The sequence below is a fragment of the Aspergillus ambiguus genome (genome assembly GCF_047715705.1).
Source record: "Aspergillus ambiguus strain CBS 117.58 unplaced genomic scaffold BDV59scaffold_9, whole genome shotgun sequence".
NCBI classification, from domain to species: Eukaryota; Fungi; Ascomycota; class Eurotiomycetes; order Eurotiales; family Aspergillaceae; genus Aspergillus; species Aspergillus ambiguus.
In genome coordinates, this window is record NW_027395522.1 from 566,893 (window position 1) to 583,197 (window position 16,305).

A 16,305-nucleotide genomic window follows, 5' to 3' on the forward strand; every position below is an offset into this window, starting at 1 on the left:
GTAAGCAGGTAGAGGGGTACTCCGTATGAGAGTAGGAGTGGGGTAAATCCACATGAGCGATGGACACGAAGTCCTGAGCGGAGACACGATTTCACCCGTCACGACAAGCTGGTAAAAGGAGAGCAGGGGAGGGACAAGGAATGGAGCGAGCTGAGGTGGACGGTTGCGAAAAACGATCCTATACGGAATCGCCGTTAGCTGGCATCGGAACAACCAAGCGCGCTATCATTCTGTAAGATCAGTGGGTATAATGTGTTCAGATAATAATTACCTAACTAGTGCAGCAGCGGAGACGCATCCTTACCTTCCAAGTCATGAGCTCTCGTCACGTGCTACCGTCATGTGACATGGTACAAATGTCATCGAAGCATTCCACACTCTATAGTTTGTCAAGGACAATGGACCAGTCACAACGCACCAAACGGACGTCCAACGCGTAAGTATTAACTATACATGCTGATCAATTTTCATAAGCTTACAACGAATAGCTGCCAGCGATGCCGAAGCCGCAAGGTTAAATGCAGCGGGAATTTTCCCTGCGACAAGTGCAAACTACGGGGCCAGGAATGCATTTTTGAAGAGGACCGAAAGATTGTCGTCTCCGAGGAGTATGTTATATATAGCAGTCTGAAAAAAATGGTGTCTTATATGTTGCTTGGCAGGTTATTCTTATCTTTAAAGCGCAAGGTGGAGGAATTCGAGGGGACTACAACCCCGCCCGCGAGAGCCAAACGACCTTGCAATGATGGTATATACCGCAGCTGAACCCATATACCATGTACTGAATCTATCATGCAGACCGGTTGTCAGCGGTTCCCAGAGTCGAAATGCCAGAACCACCAGGAGGCAGTCGAGTGGACGAGCGATTTGCCTTGAACCCTCTAGTATCGCCGTCAACATATCTTAAAAACAACGGTCGGAGACGAACTTGGCGTATGTTTTTGTTACTTTGTTTAGGCCTACACCACTGACCAGCATCAGTTTTCCTTGGTCCAACATCAACTTGGTCCTATAGCCGCCGCGTCCTGAACATCATTCAATCGCGATTGAATCCGACTAATACAAAACCGATCCCCCTAGCTGTGGATGGCGATGCATATCAGCTCCACTGGCGCCAGGCGAGCTCCGAGGAACTACCCGACATTAGTGGACTACCCTCCTTGGAACATGCATTGTATATGTTGAACACCGTCCAATTTCACTTTGGCCTACTCTATCGATTATTCGACGAGGATGAGTTCTTGCACAATCTTTACGAATTCTATGATAATGCTGCATCAAAGGTGCAATCAAATCGCCTTTGGTATGTTCAGTTTTTAATGGTCCTGGCTTTCGGCGAGGCGTTTTTGGCCCCGGTACGGAGAGCTTCGAATACCTCCAGTTGGTCGAAATACTTCTCGCGCGCCATGTCCTTACTACCTGACGTTACGGGCCTGTGGCAAGAGCCGATCTTATCAATTGAGGTGCTTGCACTCATAGGGCTTTATTTCCATTCCGTGGATATGAGAGACACGGCATACGTCTATGTAAGTCACATTAGAGCTTGTCTGGCAGCAGTGACTAACTGGACAGATTGGTCATGCTATGCGCATGGCAATTGTAGAAGGTTTTCATCGTGCTCTTCCTGTCGAACAGCTCGGACGGAGGCTGGTCGACCGGAGCAATAATATATGGTGGACAGTTTACATCTTAGACAGGAAGTTCGCTTCGCTCAATGGATCACCAAACTCGATCGATGATGATGAAATCACTTCCGTCTTGTGGGATCCACGGACCTCATTGAAAAAGGAAGCTGCGCTAAGTCTCAATGTGAGAATCACGCAGGTTATTACAAGGGTGTTGAATAGTGAGTTTCCCCCTAAGGCTCTGCTTGCTTCCCTTCTCACATTGTTCAGCTGTCTATAGCGCAGATGGAACGCTTGGGGGATTGTTCCTTAGAAAGCTGCGGTCGGTGCTACATGAAATGGCCGATTTATCTCGGGAATTAGAGGATGTATTTGCACATCGTTTCTCTAACTCAGTTGACGCTCTATCTGGCGTCACTACTAGACTGACTTTATCTTGTCATTTGGTGAGCTGGAAGCCTATGATTGAACCGAATCGAGATCTGACCTTCGATAGTGCATCATAGTGACTACCAGACCGCTTGTTCTGAGTCTACTAGGGGAAAGAATCAGCTGCTTCGAAGAAGGCGATTCACTTCGGGCCTTATCTTCTCCCGTACGCACTATTCTACAGGCGTCTACTGACTCTTCCATCAAGTCGCTGAGAATACTGACGGCGCTTCGGGACCAAAATCTGCTTGGTAAGTTCAAAAAATAGTGCGACAAGGCGCACGTTTTAACAGCCGACAGAGTCATTTCTTCCATTCGATCTGGAGAACCTGTTCTCTTCATTATTCAACCTCTCCTTGATATCCGCAACCATCCCCGATGTCATGATGGATCCAGGATACCGGGAAATGGGTATCAGTCTCTTGGATGATATGATAGCCAGAGGGAACTGTGTAGCACAGCTTCGAAAGTCAGAGATTGAACTGCTGGAGGAGCTCGTTCAACCCCTTGTGCAATCCCAGGCTCCACTAAATCCACAACCGAGACTTTCTCAAGCAAGCCCATCAACGGAAGGCCTCATCCCTGACAGTGACCAACCCGCAGTTCCCCAATTCAGTGTAGATCCGCAGGATGCTACAAATGCACAAGACGAGGATTTGGGATTTGACTGGCGCGACCTGGGGCTATCGGTTGATCACATACTCTCCGTCACAGACCAACTAAACACGAATAGTTTGGTTTTAGATACAGAACGAGAAGAGCTCGAAACAGATTTGTGGTTATGGTGCGATGAGCAACCGTAGGCAACAAATGGGAAGCCTTTGATCTCGCCAAGCATGCCCTATCTTATACCATTTCCAGCAAACACATAGTTAGTTCACAATATGTTTCCGTGTGTTGAAATGGCATTGTCTCGTCCGGCCTAAGCCAATCCAAGAAGCTCTCAATATGTTTAGTCATAGGTACCATACTCACCAGGTACCTGCCTAGTTTTCTATGACAGTCCCTTCCTCTGCTTTCACGGTAAGTGCTGTTACATTAAGTTTTGAAAAAACCGGGAAGTGTTTCGGGTTATATTTGCGTATGGTGGGACATGACAGTCCAGGTATTCTTTACAGCGGTGCCAAGCAGGTCCTATAGGACCTGCAGAAGATGACATGATGCCATATCGGAAGAGAACAAAGTCTCATGAGGCGATAAATACTAGACGTGTGCTGCCTCGCGAACGCCCCCACCACAAAAATAATGAACGCGTTATCTGTTCCCCGCTGGGCTTGCTCCCGATAATAGCCCATGAGTTGTTAAGCGCGGCTAGTTAGCCGGAAACGCCACTGCATTAGAAACTGCAACTTAACGAAAAATGGTCTTCGAGCTCACATATTCATGCTATGACAAAAAGATAGCAGTCGATTTGTGTGCTAAGGCACACTAGCTGCTTGAGCTTGGGGCTGTGCACGACGAATGGCGGTGATCAATACCCGGAATTGCCGGCAACACTCGGCACCACAATTAGCGTCCCAGTGGCCACCAGGAGCAGTTAACTCACCGTACGGAGAGTATTAAATCATTTTTCCCCTCCCCGAAAACGTGGACGGTAGACCAGAATTATCATATCTCTTCATTCCCATCGTGCGCCAAAATGGGTCAGACTCATCCATGAACTCCCCCCTAATGCGCGCATGGACTATAGCAAGAAATGCGACGTAAGACGTTGAGATCCCTGACCCATTTGGTGGTTTTCGGGTGCATCGTATTCCTTCTCGTTTTCCTCAATCGCCCACCCACTCCGAACAAGTCCTTCCCGTGGAGTCGAGTCCGTTATCAAACGACGAGCCAGGTACCGGAAGCCCGTGGGGTGTGCCCGGGTCTTGAGAAGACAACGAAGCCAGCCCTGGTTGTTTCCAGAGTGGCCGCTGATGGTGATACTTCGTGGCTCGATAAATTATCAAAACAATACCACCTTTGCGTCTACAATGTCGATATGCCCCCCGATCCAAAAAAGAAATACCTAGAGGTCGCAGCCAATAGGGGCCACGAATCGATGGCATACCTCACCTTCCTGATTGATAATTACGACCAGATCCCCGCTGGCGGGGCAGTATTCGTGCATGGTTCCCGATTCGCATGGCATAATGACCATCCCGAGTACGATAACGCCGCACTCTTGGCTGCATTGAACGTGCCGGCCGCGCTCGAACCATACGGGTATCATAATATGCGATGCGATTGGAGCACTAGCATGTGTCTCCCGTCGGCCTCGCCGCAGGGGAGCATGGAGAATAATTTCCAGGCTTTGCTTGAGCCCTGGAGTGCGCGCATTGCATCTGATAAGTCTTTACCGCATGCGCTTGCCATGCTTTTCGGGGGAGATGAATATCTTCCAGCCAAGCTGGGTCGTACGGACACGGTCCGGGCGCAGTGTTGTGCGCAGTTTGTCGTTTCACGCGAAAGCGTGCGACAGCACTCATTGGATGAGTATGTTGCTCTGCGACAATGGCTGCTTGATGGCAGTAATGGGACCGGTAAGCAGTATTCCGGGATGACCGTGTCGCTGGCCGGATCCTGTCGTACGTGTGGCATATCCTGTTTATCAGGCAGGACGCAAATAAAAATGGCATTAACCTGGATTGGCTGAACCAACAGGCCTGTCCTCGAGCGGACGAATGTTATTGTCGTTTGTATGGCCGATGTGGGTTAAGTCATTGCAGGGGCCCGGGGAGCTGTCTAGGGCAGTATATGCTGCCAACTGACCTAAAACTTCCGCCTGATTGGGCTGAAACTCATCCATAGTTGCGCGTTCCATTTTACTGTATGTACTATATGTCCTGTCCACGATGATATCTCCACGCACCTTGCGCCGCATGCGCATTTCACAAAATCGATCCTTCCGAGTGGTAATTTTGAGCATTCTAGGGGCACAAATGTTCTGTTGCATCAGATTGTCTTTGCTCCATCAATGTCTCAAATTATGGGTATTGTCGGTAAGCCGTATACTTCGGAGAACATGCATTCCGCGAGACAATAGGACGTCGGCTGTTTCCCTTGCATGAACATAATAAAACATTATTCACACTTGTACTGCGTAGGTATCTCGACTGGACGCATAGTCACTTTTTATCTATCATTATGGATTATGTGCTGTTTCTTAAAATCCCACTTCTGACTTCCGAAATGCAATTGGGATTCATCGTCATCGACTCCAAACAGTGCTGGATTATTGAAAGCTGAAACTACGCCACATGGAAAATGTCACTCGCTACAGTTTCCCGTCGGAAGAGAAAAATGATAAGCATCCCATCTGCCTTTGGCTTAGACCTACGAGAGCAGTGCTTTAGGGCTTTCAAAATATATTCATGTACATGCACGAGTCGTGGAAATTAAAATCCAGACGTCTCTATAATGACCAATCTCACTCCGTACTCCGGAGTAGATTGATTCTAGCCAGGACGAATTGATATGGCTTCGTCACTTCGAAATAGTGCAGTTTGAAGCGGCTAAGAGAAATTTTAATTCCGTGGCCGGCAAACCGGAGGAGAAATTTGCAGCCACGCATACGTAGGCTAGACCCACCCAGAGTGATGGGGATATTTACCGATAGTCTTAGACACAAGGCCTCGGTGAGGGCTTAGGTTGACTGGCAATAAACCAGACCGCAATATGTCCTATTCTCCAGGTCTGCAAGTCTAGAATTCTCACAAGAATCAATACAAAATAAGCCAGCATTCCTCACGTGGGGATCAACGATAGGGCGGGAGCGAAAATCGGATCCTGGGCGATGGGAGAATTCGCAAACGATCCACCACCATTGTTATAGCCAGTTCGGCTCTATCGAATAATTTAGCTGCCTACGCCATCAAGCTTCCGCTAATCCAGTAGCCTGCATTGCTACTTTGATATACCCACTCCTGCCCCATCCATTCGCTGTTGTGGTGATGTTTCATATAGTACTGGGAAATAGTTCGGCCTACTCACATCGTCCAAAGGTCACGTCCTCTTAATTCGCCCAAAAGTCTAGATTTTTGTTTTGACGCCCGAGCATGTGTGTGAAACTGGTCCCAGTGCATGGCTCTCCCTGGGCTGAGAATTGTGACTTTTCACTGGCCAGGTTTGGCCAATGTAGGGATAATAACTATGAAGGGATAATTGGTATGCTGGTGTCTCAATGCAGGAAAATGACCACACACAAACAACAATGTTCTGTGATATAGATATTTCGCTCTTCCACTACAAACCTCTCACGACTGAGAGCATTAACAATTCGTTTCAGGAGGTGTTCTTCTCCATCTTCCTTGGACCCATCCGCCGGGAATTACGATTAGTCCAAGTCGGCCTAACTGAAACCACCTTGAACGCCATCAATCTGTCAACATGAAGTACTGGTGGACTGCTGACGATTCAACTGATTGATCCCCACTCTACCTTTGCTGGTGATTGCGTCTTCCGCAGGCCCTATATACATATTGTCCTCGTTTTCTGCACCCCCACACACTCATTCGGTTGCCTGTTTATTCCAACACGCTCATTCCTCCCCTCCAAACTGCCTGGAATCCATATTGTTTTCTTCTGTAGCTTTGTTTATCCACGATGCAGTGGAAGTCACTCCTTGTGTTTATTGCTGTCGCTGATGCCGCCCTGGCTAGAGGTCACGGCCGCGAGCGTCGGCACAATGTGCGCAGAGATACTCATCTGGGCCAGGTTGCCCAGGAGCAACTTATCAAGGCTAGAGATGGTGATGTCGCCGAGGTCACAAACATCAGGACGGTTGTTGATCTCGATGTCGTGACCGTCACCACCACCACTACAATCCAACCAAACGCCCACCCAGCTCCCACATCCACCGACACTACTTTGACCGCAAAGCCTCAGACGACTTCCGACGGTAAAGATATTGATGCTACCAACGATGCAGCCAACAACGCTAAGAACCTCGCCGTCAGCATCACCGTGGAGCAAAGTGCATCTGAGCAGCAGCCCCACCAAACCTCGACTATCAGCGCTACCCAGAGTAGTACTACAGGGTCGACTGCTGACCCTTCAGCTTGGACGTCTGTCCCTTCCAACGGCAAATTCTCGACTGCTGGTTTTGGAAAATCTACGAACTCTAGTGGCAGCGGCATTGAATACAGCGGCAATGTTGGTGACCCATGGGGTAGCAACATCATCCAGGTTAGCGAGAATGACGCATCGCAGTACAAATACGTGATACAGTTCACTGGTAGCAACACCGAGGCATGGACTGTGGTATTTTGGAACAAGATCGGTCCCGACGGAAAAATGGACGGCTGGTACGGTCATTCCGCGCTGAACTTCACACTTGCAGCCGGAGAGACTCGGTATGTCGCGTTCGCTGAGAACTCTCAGGGTGCTTGGGGAGCCGCAGCGGGCGACGAGCTCCCTACTGATGATTACGGTGGATACTCTTGCACATGGGGAGAGTTCGACTTCGGTGATACCGACAACTCAGGATGGTCTGGATGGGACGTCTCGGCTATCCAGGCTCAGTCCGCTGGTCAAGCTGTTCAGGGTATGAGAATTTGCACTCACAGTGATGAGAGCTGCTCTTACATTACCACGGGAGCTGAAAAAGTGGTCAATGCATATACCGAAGCAAAGAAGTCGGTTGACGGAATCGGTGGTACGGCCAGCTCTGGTGCTGTGAGACTGAAGGTTCATGTCGACTACAACAGTTAATGTGAAATTGAGCCACGTGTATATAGCTGAGTCGATTCACTGGTTCGGTATATACTTTGTTATACCTGTAGGTATATGGCAATTTGATATATTATAGAAGAACGGGTTTAGATTGACTCTAGGTTGAGTTCACGCCCCTTTTTGACCTTCATAACATCGGCGTCCCAAAAGGCAATTTCCTACGTGGCTTGGACAGCTGTAAGCTAATGGCCCCTATTCTGGATGGAGCTTGTTTCATTAAATGTCTGACTCGATTATTAAGAATGATTTCTACCAAGAGGTGATTTTCTCTTGGATACCGCAGATGGCTTGGCCAGCAAGCCATCGACAAGATCTGTAACTTTGTAGCTAATTATACCACAGGTATATCCACCATATCCTCCAAAGGCATCTCGTCTAAACACTGAGCGTCATATTTCGGGTTGGAAGCATCCCTCAGCATAGCCTCCATATCTGAGCTACCTCCTGGGGTGCTATTCGTTTTGGAAGAACTCCTGGTCTTCAATAATTCAATGTCAAGAAAATCAAGACTGAACACAGAATCTCCCTTGTTCACTGGAGTCAGTCTTGGGTTGCGATAGCCTCGCGATCTGTCCTCAATGAGGTGTGCCATGCCGTCGGCTTGCGGGAAGAGCTGGGTGAGAGCACTTTCAAAATCCCCCTCGATATCATTTTCGGTCTGTAGACTTTTTGATGGCTCCTCAAGTTGCGGAAGGGTGAAGACATCACTGCGCGGAAGGGAATTGGTGATATTTTGCGGCAGCTCTGAGTCATTCTGGATCAAACTTCCGCTATTCGACGATGTTTCCCTCACACGATCAATAGGCGTGTTAATACCTGAATCGGGCTTTGTCGTTGATAAACACATCTGCATCGTTGTTACACGCATGCGTTCCAAAGAATCTTGGCATTCCCGTGCGTGTGGATATATATCGGTCATTCCAGCGAGGACGGCAGTGCCAGTGAGAATGGTACAATCAATTTCATCGAGTGTCTAGCTAAATGTTAGCCAGGATAGCCAAAGATACCTGGAAGAGTGCATACAAGGAGGTTGCGGATCAGCTGCGAATTCCATATCGCGAATAGGAATAGAGTGCCTGGAACTGGTTCAGCGCGGAGACATCTCGAGGAAAAATGAGTCAGGATTTACCAGCAAGGAAAATATTATGAGTAGCAAGGAATGTGCAATTCCCAGAATCCAAATGGTGGACTAGTCGATAACTCTGAAGAACCTTTCGGCTAGCCTCGACGATCTTAAAATGGGTAAAATCATCCTTTGATCCTTCGCCGTTCGCTAGATGTGTTGCATTCATATGTGACGGCGGCAGCATTCCAGCTAGCTCCGACGGCACCTTGACCTCATGACGATACAGAAGATTGATGGTTTTCCAATAATCAAGCTCCAAGCGGACGATTGGAACCCATGTTCCCGTCTCTTCCCGAGAGGGAATACAGCTCTTCCACTCATCAAGGCGTCGGTTGATGTCCCGCTTCCATGAACCAAAAGACTCAAAATAGTCTAATGGGGAAGACAGCACTGTGGTAGCCGTAGTACCTGTGCTGATACTGGAGCTGTTTCTGAAAGTTTGTGCATGATGGTATTGGAGGACTTCATGAATTTCTGACTGCAAAAGACGTAGCTGCAAAAGGTGAGAGGTTAAAAAGTTCATTAGTTTATTGTTGGGAGAGATTCCGTGGCAGGTTATGTCCATTTCCTCGGGAACCGAAGAGAATCCCATCGTCACAAGGTGATCTGGAATGGCGAAAGGACGTCCGGTGTATGGCGAAACGAGGCGGTCTAAGCTGTATGCGCTCCACCATAGGCGTTGGCAATGCTCAGAAAGCTGGTCTTGTTGTCCACTGTCTTCGTTTGAGATCGCCGCTTGGTAAGAGCCAGCGATCAGACTAGGGCTGGCTTCATCATATAGCTTAACGTCAACTGCAGCCCGTAACGCCAGTCCGACTAGATATGCGGGGCCTGGGCGAACAGGATAGAAAAGGGAAAGGTGAGCAACGAGAACAGCAGCTTCCAGTCCTTCCAGCTTACTGGATATCTCATTGCATGATCTAAATGCCAAGTGCAGCTGGGTAATAGCGGCTGTATAATATTCCTCGGCTGGATGGACGTCCGCTGATGAATTTCGCTTTCTTTTAGAACCGAGCGTAGGTCCATCCATTCCTCCCCTGAAGTTACCCTCGCTATCCGTCATTATGCATGCGCCAATGGCAAATACAATGTAAATGAGGAAGAGGCCATAGGGGCGATGATTCTCGGGCACGGAGTACGTTGTATTGAGGAGCTGGGCCAACTCGCCCTTGTGCAGTGCTGGTACTTGCGGGTATCCTTGTTCAAAATAGAAGTTGATCAATTTTGAAGCCTGATCTCGATTCGGGAGTGTCGGGCATTGCGTCATTGACCTTGGAGGCTGAAGGGCGCAAAGGAGCTCATGTGCAGTGCAACAACCCGGATCGTTTGTACTGTGCAAGATATCGCCCTCCGGCTGAGCGGCGACATCCACTGGAACTTCTCTTGGTGATCTTCCGGGGGAGGGCACGCTCAGTCGGGTCGAGTCAGTTCCGCTATTTGAAGCAAGGCTGCCTCTCCGTTTATATGAAGCCTTGAGGTCTCTTTCGTCTGATATCGACGGACGGTGATCAGGCGCAGCGCTTCGTTCCATCCTTAACGAGGTATCGGGTTCAAATTGAACGCCGTGTTCACTTAGTAGGTTCTTGAAGTAGTTGATACGGTCTTCCAAATAATACAAATAACTCCTAGGGACCTCCCTTTTCATTAGGGGATCATAGCCAACACATCGAGCCCCGGCCTTCTCGCAAGCGCCGCACTGCGGCAACTGCTGATCACAGCGACTCTTGCGTTGCCGACAACGAGTGCATGAAGAAACATTGCGAAAAGAGGAGGCTTGAATAGGTCCTGACGAGTCCTCTCCGTTTAAATCAACCATGGACTGTGGTGTCTGCAAACCTTTCACTTTCTTATGCGTGTCTAAACGCGCGGGGGTCGGCATGATGTGGGCCGGGCGGTATAATGAAAGTAATTCAACGGCGACTTGGCTGGAATGGACGTTTCGGTATAGAGTCGTCTAGGAGAGGGCAGAGAAAGTAGTTTGTCTGTCAGGGCTCGGCTGATGCATGTGTGAGTAGAAAACCACGTTCATGATTCCCTTGGAGAGATGAACTCCTCTCCTGGGGAAGTGGGTGGCGTCAGACACCCCATCACAGCGATTTGAGGAGACAACATGCGAAATGACTGTGGATCTCTAGAGTAGTATCCAGGCCCAAGAGTCATATTCATTGGCCTTGGCTGGCACACTCCAACTGCCCCATCGGCTTAGCGCTGGGCCTGCTAGCTTATCTATTACTCGATCAAAATTGTATGTATGGGTGATCGGCATTCGGTAATCGGGAAAGCTTCAGCGGAAAAGTCAGCGCTCCCCACTTGCTCCCCGTGGGGAGTTTCATTAACAGCGCAAGATATTCTAACAAACAGCCAAATGGTCTCACGAAAGCTGGAAATCGAGAAAAAGGGATCAATTAGGTGGTGGGGCACGGTCAGATTTGATACACCTCCCGAAAGTGTTAGGGATCCAGGTTTGCCGCGAGGGTATTTTCATGGGAAACGCGGACACCTTCATTCATTTATCCAGTAGCTCCGAACGATATACTTCATTGTCGGAGAAGGCCGTGGAGCTCGCCCAACCCCGCAGAGCTCTGAACGCTGCTTACACGTCCTCCGTCCCAACGGTCTCTTTTCCTTCTGTGGCGTACATGGATCCTCCGACATAGGGAACTTCGTTCCATACATCGCTCGCTGCTGGGACAGGAAACGCCTTTGCTAGTGCACAGTACATTATCCCTGCCACAATGAAGCCGGAGAAGTAATTGATGTTGTATATGTATTCGGCGCCCGCTGGTACGTCGGCACCCACTGCACCGGCAAACCCAACCACATTGATTAGAATCCCGCAAATGTAAGCAGTGTATCCTCGCCATGAGACACCACAAGTGCCGTAGTATGGGCTACCTTTTTCCGCGCTATAGAGCTCTGAGAGTTGCAGATAACCTTTCCGAACCAGGTAGTAATCGCTGACCATGACTCCAGCAATTGAAGAGAGAAAAACAGAGTAAGACGAGAGGTAGACAGTGAATTTATTAGATGAGGCAACCAGTGTCCACTATGGATTGTTAGCTGCCATATTACTCCATATGGTCAGGTACGTTAGGAGGGTCGAGCAAGGGGAGATATGTTTTTACCGGACACATGGCAAGACCAATTGCCGCACAAACATAGGCTCCACGACGGATTGTACAAAACCGTGGCAATAGAGCAGATAGGTTTGTCCCAGCAGATACTGAATTTGCTGCAATATTGGTTCCTAACTGTGCAAGAGCGAAGCCAGAGGCAATGACAAAGATACCAAACCGTTCGGCTGAGCTAGCGTCTTCTAGGAACATTCCCAGAAGGGTAAGAGGATTCCAGACAGCTTTTCCAAAAATAACAGTGGAAGACGAGGTGACGACAATACCAATAAACGAGGTCACAGCAAATCCCAAAGGAATTGTAATAAGCTGGGGCCAGAATGCATCATTGGGATGACGTGCATATCGACTAAAATCCGGGTTGTTAATAATCAAAGCCGCAAAGTTTGCAATGCAATTCATGATGCTCTTCACTACAGCCCAGGCTAATTCACTTCCATGGGCGGTATTTGGTTGGTGAATGATGGGGCCCATGCCGTGCGCCCGGACAATTGCCCAAACAAAAAAAGCCACTGCACAGGCTGGAGAAAAGTACGCCTTTGCGGTGAAGAGGTGACGGATTTTATAGATAGGATACCATAGTGCAGGCAGTGACCCTAGCCAAAATAGGAAGAAGCTTGTGAACTCCATTGTTGTCACTCCTGAGCTAGCGGGGATATTGTTCGGAATATTCGCATAGCTGGGCCAAATTGCCTGGATCATCAAAGTGACACATTGGCCTGCCACATGTCTCTGTCAGCCCTCTGTGGGATATTTGGGGAAGATAAGCGACAGAACATACCACCGAGATATGTCTGTCAAGCAAGGTTAGCGATGGTTCCGCGGATCATCAACCTTGGAAGTCCTACCTGAACACCATACCAGATAACAGCCATCGCTGCACGGTTTATAATTGGCCAGAATGAACCCCATATACCAAAAGATGCTCTGTTGGCAACTGCGAAAGGGATATGATAAATGGTTGCAATACGCCCCATCGCAACTACGAATATGGCTGCTAATGCGTAGCCAAACCAGACACAGAGCCAGGATTGCCACCAGGATAGACCGTCCACGATCATAGCAGAAGATATCATCCATGTGTTCTATGAAAGTAACAGTTACTATTCAAGTACACTCGAGTGACTCGCACTATATGGGAGAAAATGGGAGAAACATACGACGTTCAATGAGTCGGCGATCCAAAACGCTACAAAGTTTAGCCATTTCCATTGTCGGCGCTCACGTTCAACTAGAATTTATCGATGAAATGTGTCAGTAAGGAAATGTTACGCACGAGTGCATCCTACCTGGCCTTAAATCATCATTTGTTAACATCAACTCTGCTGTAGTTAGGCCAGGATCTGTAGGCACTTGAAGTGCTTCCATTAGCATTTTAAGACGGGTCATATTTTATTCTTCGTGGCGGTTAATCAATGTTTAGTGTATATTGTACAGGTGGCCGGTTTTCTTACGTCTCTTCTTTATCGTCCATTTTATAGATCCCCGGAGCGGGGAAGGGAAAAAAATTGTTTGACCTTAACTCCGCACAAGCGGTAAGGTAGCATCTCTACTGTGTTGTCGATGTGGCTGCTTCATGTGCCAGTCCATCTTTTGGGCCAAGATCGTCAGTGAAGGCAGGTTACTCCAAGCCTTGATCTGCGTCAATATTGCCGACGATTGGAGAGGCGCGGGGTAGAGCAAAAAAAGTGCTGAGGAGAAGAAAGGGATTCTAATGAATCATGATAATTAATTCACAAGAAGTGTTGTCACTTCCAGGAACATCCCTTTCTGGCCAATATGCGTTGTGCTATTTCGGAATGTACTATAGATCACCGCGAATTTGACATTGGAGAAGCAGCGAGCATTCGTCATATAAGGTTCCATTAATAGTAATACTGCTCTTGAATATCTTTTATGTGCTGCATCTGTGGTTTATGGCTCGATTAATTGATCACCGATCAGATGAATAGCTCTACAAAATTCAGTATTAGGTATTGCTTGCTTTATTTTCTCGCCTTTCAATTGCCTGATTTTATTCGTGCAGCTAGAGTAGAGGTGGCCATTTTTCTATAGAATATTTTGCTGTCTAGTATCAAACATACTACTCGAATGGTATGAGGTCTTCGATGGATTCGATTTCTCTTCATTCATGGGCGGACACCAACTTTGTGGCTACTTCAGTGACATCACGACTCATCATCAACACTTAGCCAAGATTAGGAAGCCCAACCCAAAAACAGAAGACATCATTCTACACACCATCTTTCGCTAATTAACTACCAGCTATCTGAATATTCTGATTATGGCGGGAGGGTTTCTTGCGTATCACGAGCCTGGCAGTACGTTGTGCATCGACCTTAATTTATCCGACAAATTGTTGTCTCAACGGCCAAGCTTACAAACACAGTTGTTCAAATCCTCATAATAATATCTTTTTTCTTTTTCCTTTCTTTAGCAGAATGGGTGTCGGACAAAGTGATTCGGGCCGGGATTATCGGCCAAATTGCGATGGGAATTATATACGGGATACCCCTAGCAGACATCCTGGAGCATAAGTGGCAAGAGACATTCCTTGCTCTTGGGTATGTTGGGCTTATACTTATAATATTTGAAGGTATGTTTGAAGATGGTTGGTAAATTTTATGACTATTAGGGTTGACGTCAACAGGCGGCCTTGGTGTAAGACTGGATCTTCTCAAACAAAACTTCCTCCCAAGTGTTCTCGGAGCAGCTACAGGCGTGTGTTTCCCGATAGGCCTTTCTTATCTGTTGTTATATCTTGGATATGGCTACGGTATGTGAGGTGTCGGATTGTGTAACTTCTCATTTCTGGGCTGATTTTCTATTCCTTCAGGTCCGGTTGAAACCTTCATCATCGGCGCTGCTTTGTCTGCGACCTCATTGGGTAATATAAGTTCTCCTTTGTTGTCTTTATGAGCTAATTATGGCTAGGGACAACATTTGCCGTCATAGCCTCGGCTTCAAAGTCCGTAGATCTTGCTCAAACAAGAGTCGGTTCTATTCTGGTCAGCGCAGCGGTCATTGACGACGTTGTCGGGCTAGTACTATCTAGGTGGGCGCTCTTCCCCCGTCTATATTTGGTTTTAAATAAACACTTACCAAAAAATGGTAGCATTATTAGTGACCTGGGAGAGCTGTCAAAGAACCAGCATGTCAGTCTAGGCTGGATCATCGGGCGTCCGATCGTAGCTTCGGTTGCCATGGCTGTGGCCACTCCAATCCTAACCAAATATTTTTTTGCGCCAGTATTCCGGAAGTACATTGAATACCACTTCGCGCGATATGACCATATATCTAACATCATCCTGATGACCCTTGTTCTGTCTGCATTCATCAGTATAGCAGCCTACGCTGGAACGTCGGTACTGTTCGGTGCCTTTTTGGCCGGCACATTTTTGACATATATCCCAAGCAAAAGACCTGAAGGCCCTTTCGTGGTGGTTAGTCGCGAGCAAGGAGAGCAAGAAGAAGATAAAAGTCCTACTTTTGTCCACACCTTCGAAGCCTATCTCATGGGCGTGCAAGCGTATTTAATGGAACCCTTGTTCTTTGCTAGCGTCGGCTTTGCCATTCCATTTATCCAGCTTTGGACTGGTAAAAGAATTTGGAGGGGAATATTGTATACGTTACTCATGGCTTTTGCAAAGGTATGTCGTGTCTTACCCCCTGAAGAGGAAGCCTTTTCTAATTATCATAGTTTGTTGTCGGTGCCTGGGTGCCGATGTGGGGTCTATTCACAAAATCCCAAGGGAAAAAGGATCAATCTCACACAACAAAAGAAACATGTTCTCGCCCAGGCCATGCCTTTGAGCCTGCTGAGGTCCAAAGGCCCTCTGCAACATGGCAATCTGCACTCCTCTTAGGTTCTGCCATGGTCGCGCGGGGTGAAATTGGACTCCTGATCATAGAAATTGGATACAACGAGACATCATACGTTAGCGAGGAGGGGTTTATCACAGGCGTTTGGGCCATACTTTTGAATACCATTATAGGTCCTGTGACTGTGGGGTTCCTGGTCAGCCTGTATGGGCGACAGATAGGCGAAGGGAAGTGGGGAGTACAGAAAACGGCGCCGTTGGAGCCTCCATCAGAGCACCGCCTCCGTGCTGTGTGACCTAATATGCTTTCTTTAAACGGGTTTATTTCAAAGTTAAACCGATTTGGTGTTCTTTTAGGCTAGTTGATAGAAGCCGTTCTCCGCTTTTCATAGCAGCACCAACAGAGTTGATAAATGGGAGAGGAAAAACGAGATCTCAGTCTTGTGGATAGGATTTCCAAT

At 47.9% G+C, this 16,305-nt stretch overlaps 6 protein-coding genes across 6 annotated transcripts; 4 read left to right on the top strand and 2 right to left on the bottom strand.

The window, feature by feature from the left end:
- Nucleotides 1-399: 399 nt before the first annotated feature.
- BDV59DRAFT_175200 (putative C6 transcription factor) lies at nt 400-3,118 on the top strand. The gene is made up of 9 exons (XM_073689211.1): nt 400-436; nt 489-608; nt 663-748; nt 799-933; nt 982-1,526; nt 1,573-1,846; nt 1,896-2,071; nt 2,122-2,305; nt 2,355-3,118. The coding sequence occupies exons 4-9, from the start codon at nt 828-830 to the stop codon at nt 2,855-2,857; spliced, it is 1,788 nt and encodes a 595-aa protein (XP_073549646.1). The 5' UTR covers nt 400-436; nt 489-608; nt 663-748; nt 799-827; the 3' UTR covers nt 2,858-3,118.
- Nucleotides 3,119-3,141: 23 nt separating this feature from the next.
- On the top strand, nt 3,142-5,348 carry BDV59DRAFT_175201 (DUF3431 domain-containing protein). The gene has a single exon (XM_073689212.1). It carries the CDS (start codon nt 3,751-3,753, stop codon nt 4,687-4,689), a length of 939 nt encoding a protein of 312 aa, XP_073549647.1. The 5' UTR covers nt 3,142-3,750; the 3' UTR covers nt 4,690-5,348.
- A 1,450-nt stretch (nt 5,349-6,798) lies between these two features.
- BDV59DRAFT_175202 (uncharacterized protein) lies at nt 6,799-7,310 on the top strand. Its single transcript, XM_073689213.1, has one exon. The coding sequence runs from the start codon at nt 6,946-6,948 to the stop codon at nt 7,255-7,257; it is 312 nt and encodes a 103-aa protein (XP_073549648.1). The 5' UTR covers nt 6,799-6,945; the 3' UTR covers nt 7,258-7,310.
- BDV59DRAFT_175203 (putative allergen Asp F4-like) lies at nt 7,291-7,847 on the top strand. Its single transcript, XM_073689214.1, has one exon. It carries the CDS (start codon nt 7,329-7,331, stop codon nt 7,743-7,745), a length of 417 nt encoding a protein of 138 aa, XP_073549649.1. The 5' UTR covers nt 7,291-7,328; the 3' UTR covers nt 7,746-7,847.
- A 903-nt stretch (nt 7,848-8,750) lies between these two features.
- Nucleotides 8,751-10,778, bottom strand: BDV59DRAFT_212141 (Zn(II)2Cys6 transcription factor; the record flags this gene model as incomplete). The annotated part of the gene is made up of 2 exons (XM_073695964.1): nt 8,896-10,778; nt 8,751-8,842 (listed from the first exon to the last, which is right to left on the bottom strand). The coding sequence occupies exons 1-2, from the start codon at nt 10,769-10,771 to the stop codon at nt 8,751-8,753; spliced, it is 1,968 nt and encodes a 655-aa protein (XP_073549650.1). The 5' UTR covers nt 10,772-10,778.
- A 707-nt stretch (nt 10,779-11,485) lies between these two features.
- Nucleotides 11,486-13,412, bottom strand: BDV59DRAFT_212143 (nucleobase cation symporter-1 family protein; the record flags this gene model as incomplete). The annotated part of the gene is made up of 5 exons (XM_073695965.1): nt 11,486-11,938; nt 12,018-12,755; nt 12,872-13,108; nt 13,184-13,254; nt 13,313-13,412. 5 exons carry the CDS (start codon nt 13,410-13,412, stop codon nt 11,486-11,488), a joined length of 1,599 nt encoding a protein of 532 aa, XP_073549651.1.
- Between the last annotated feature and the right edge of the window lie 2,893 nt (nt 13,413-16,305).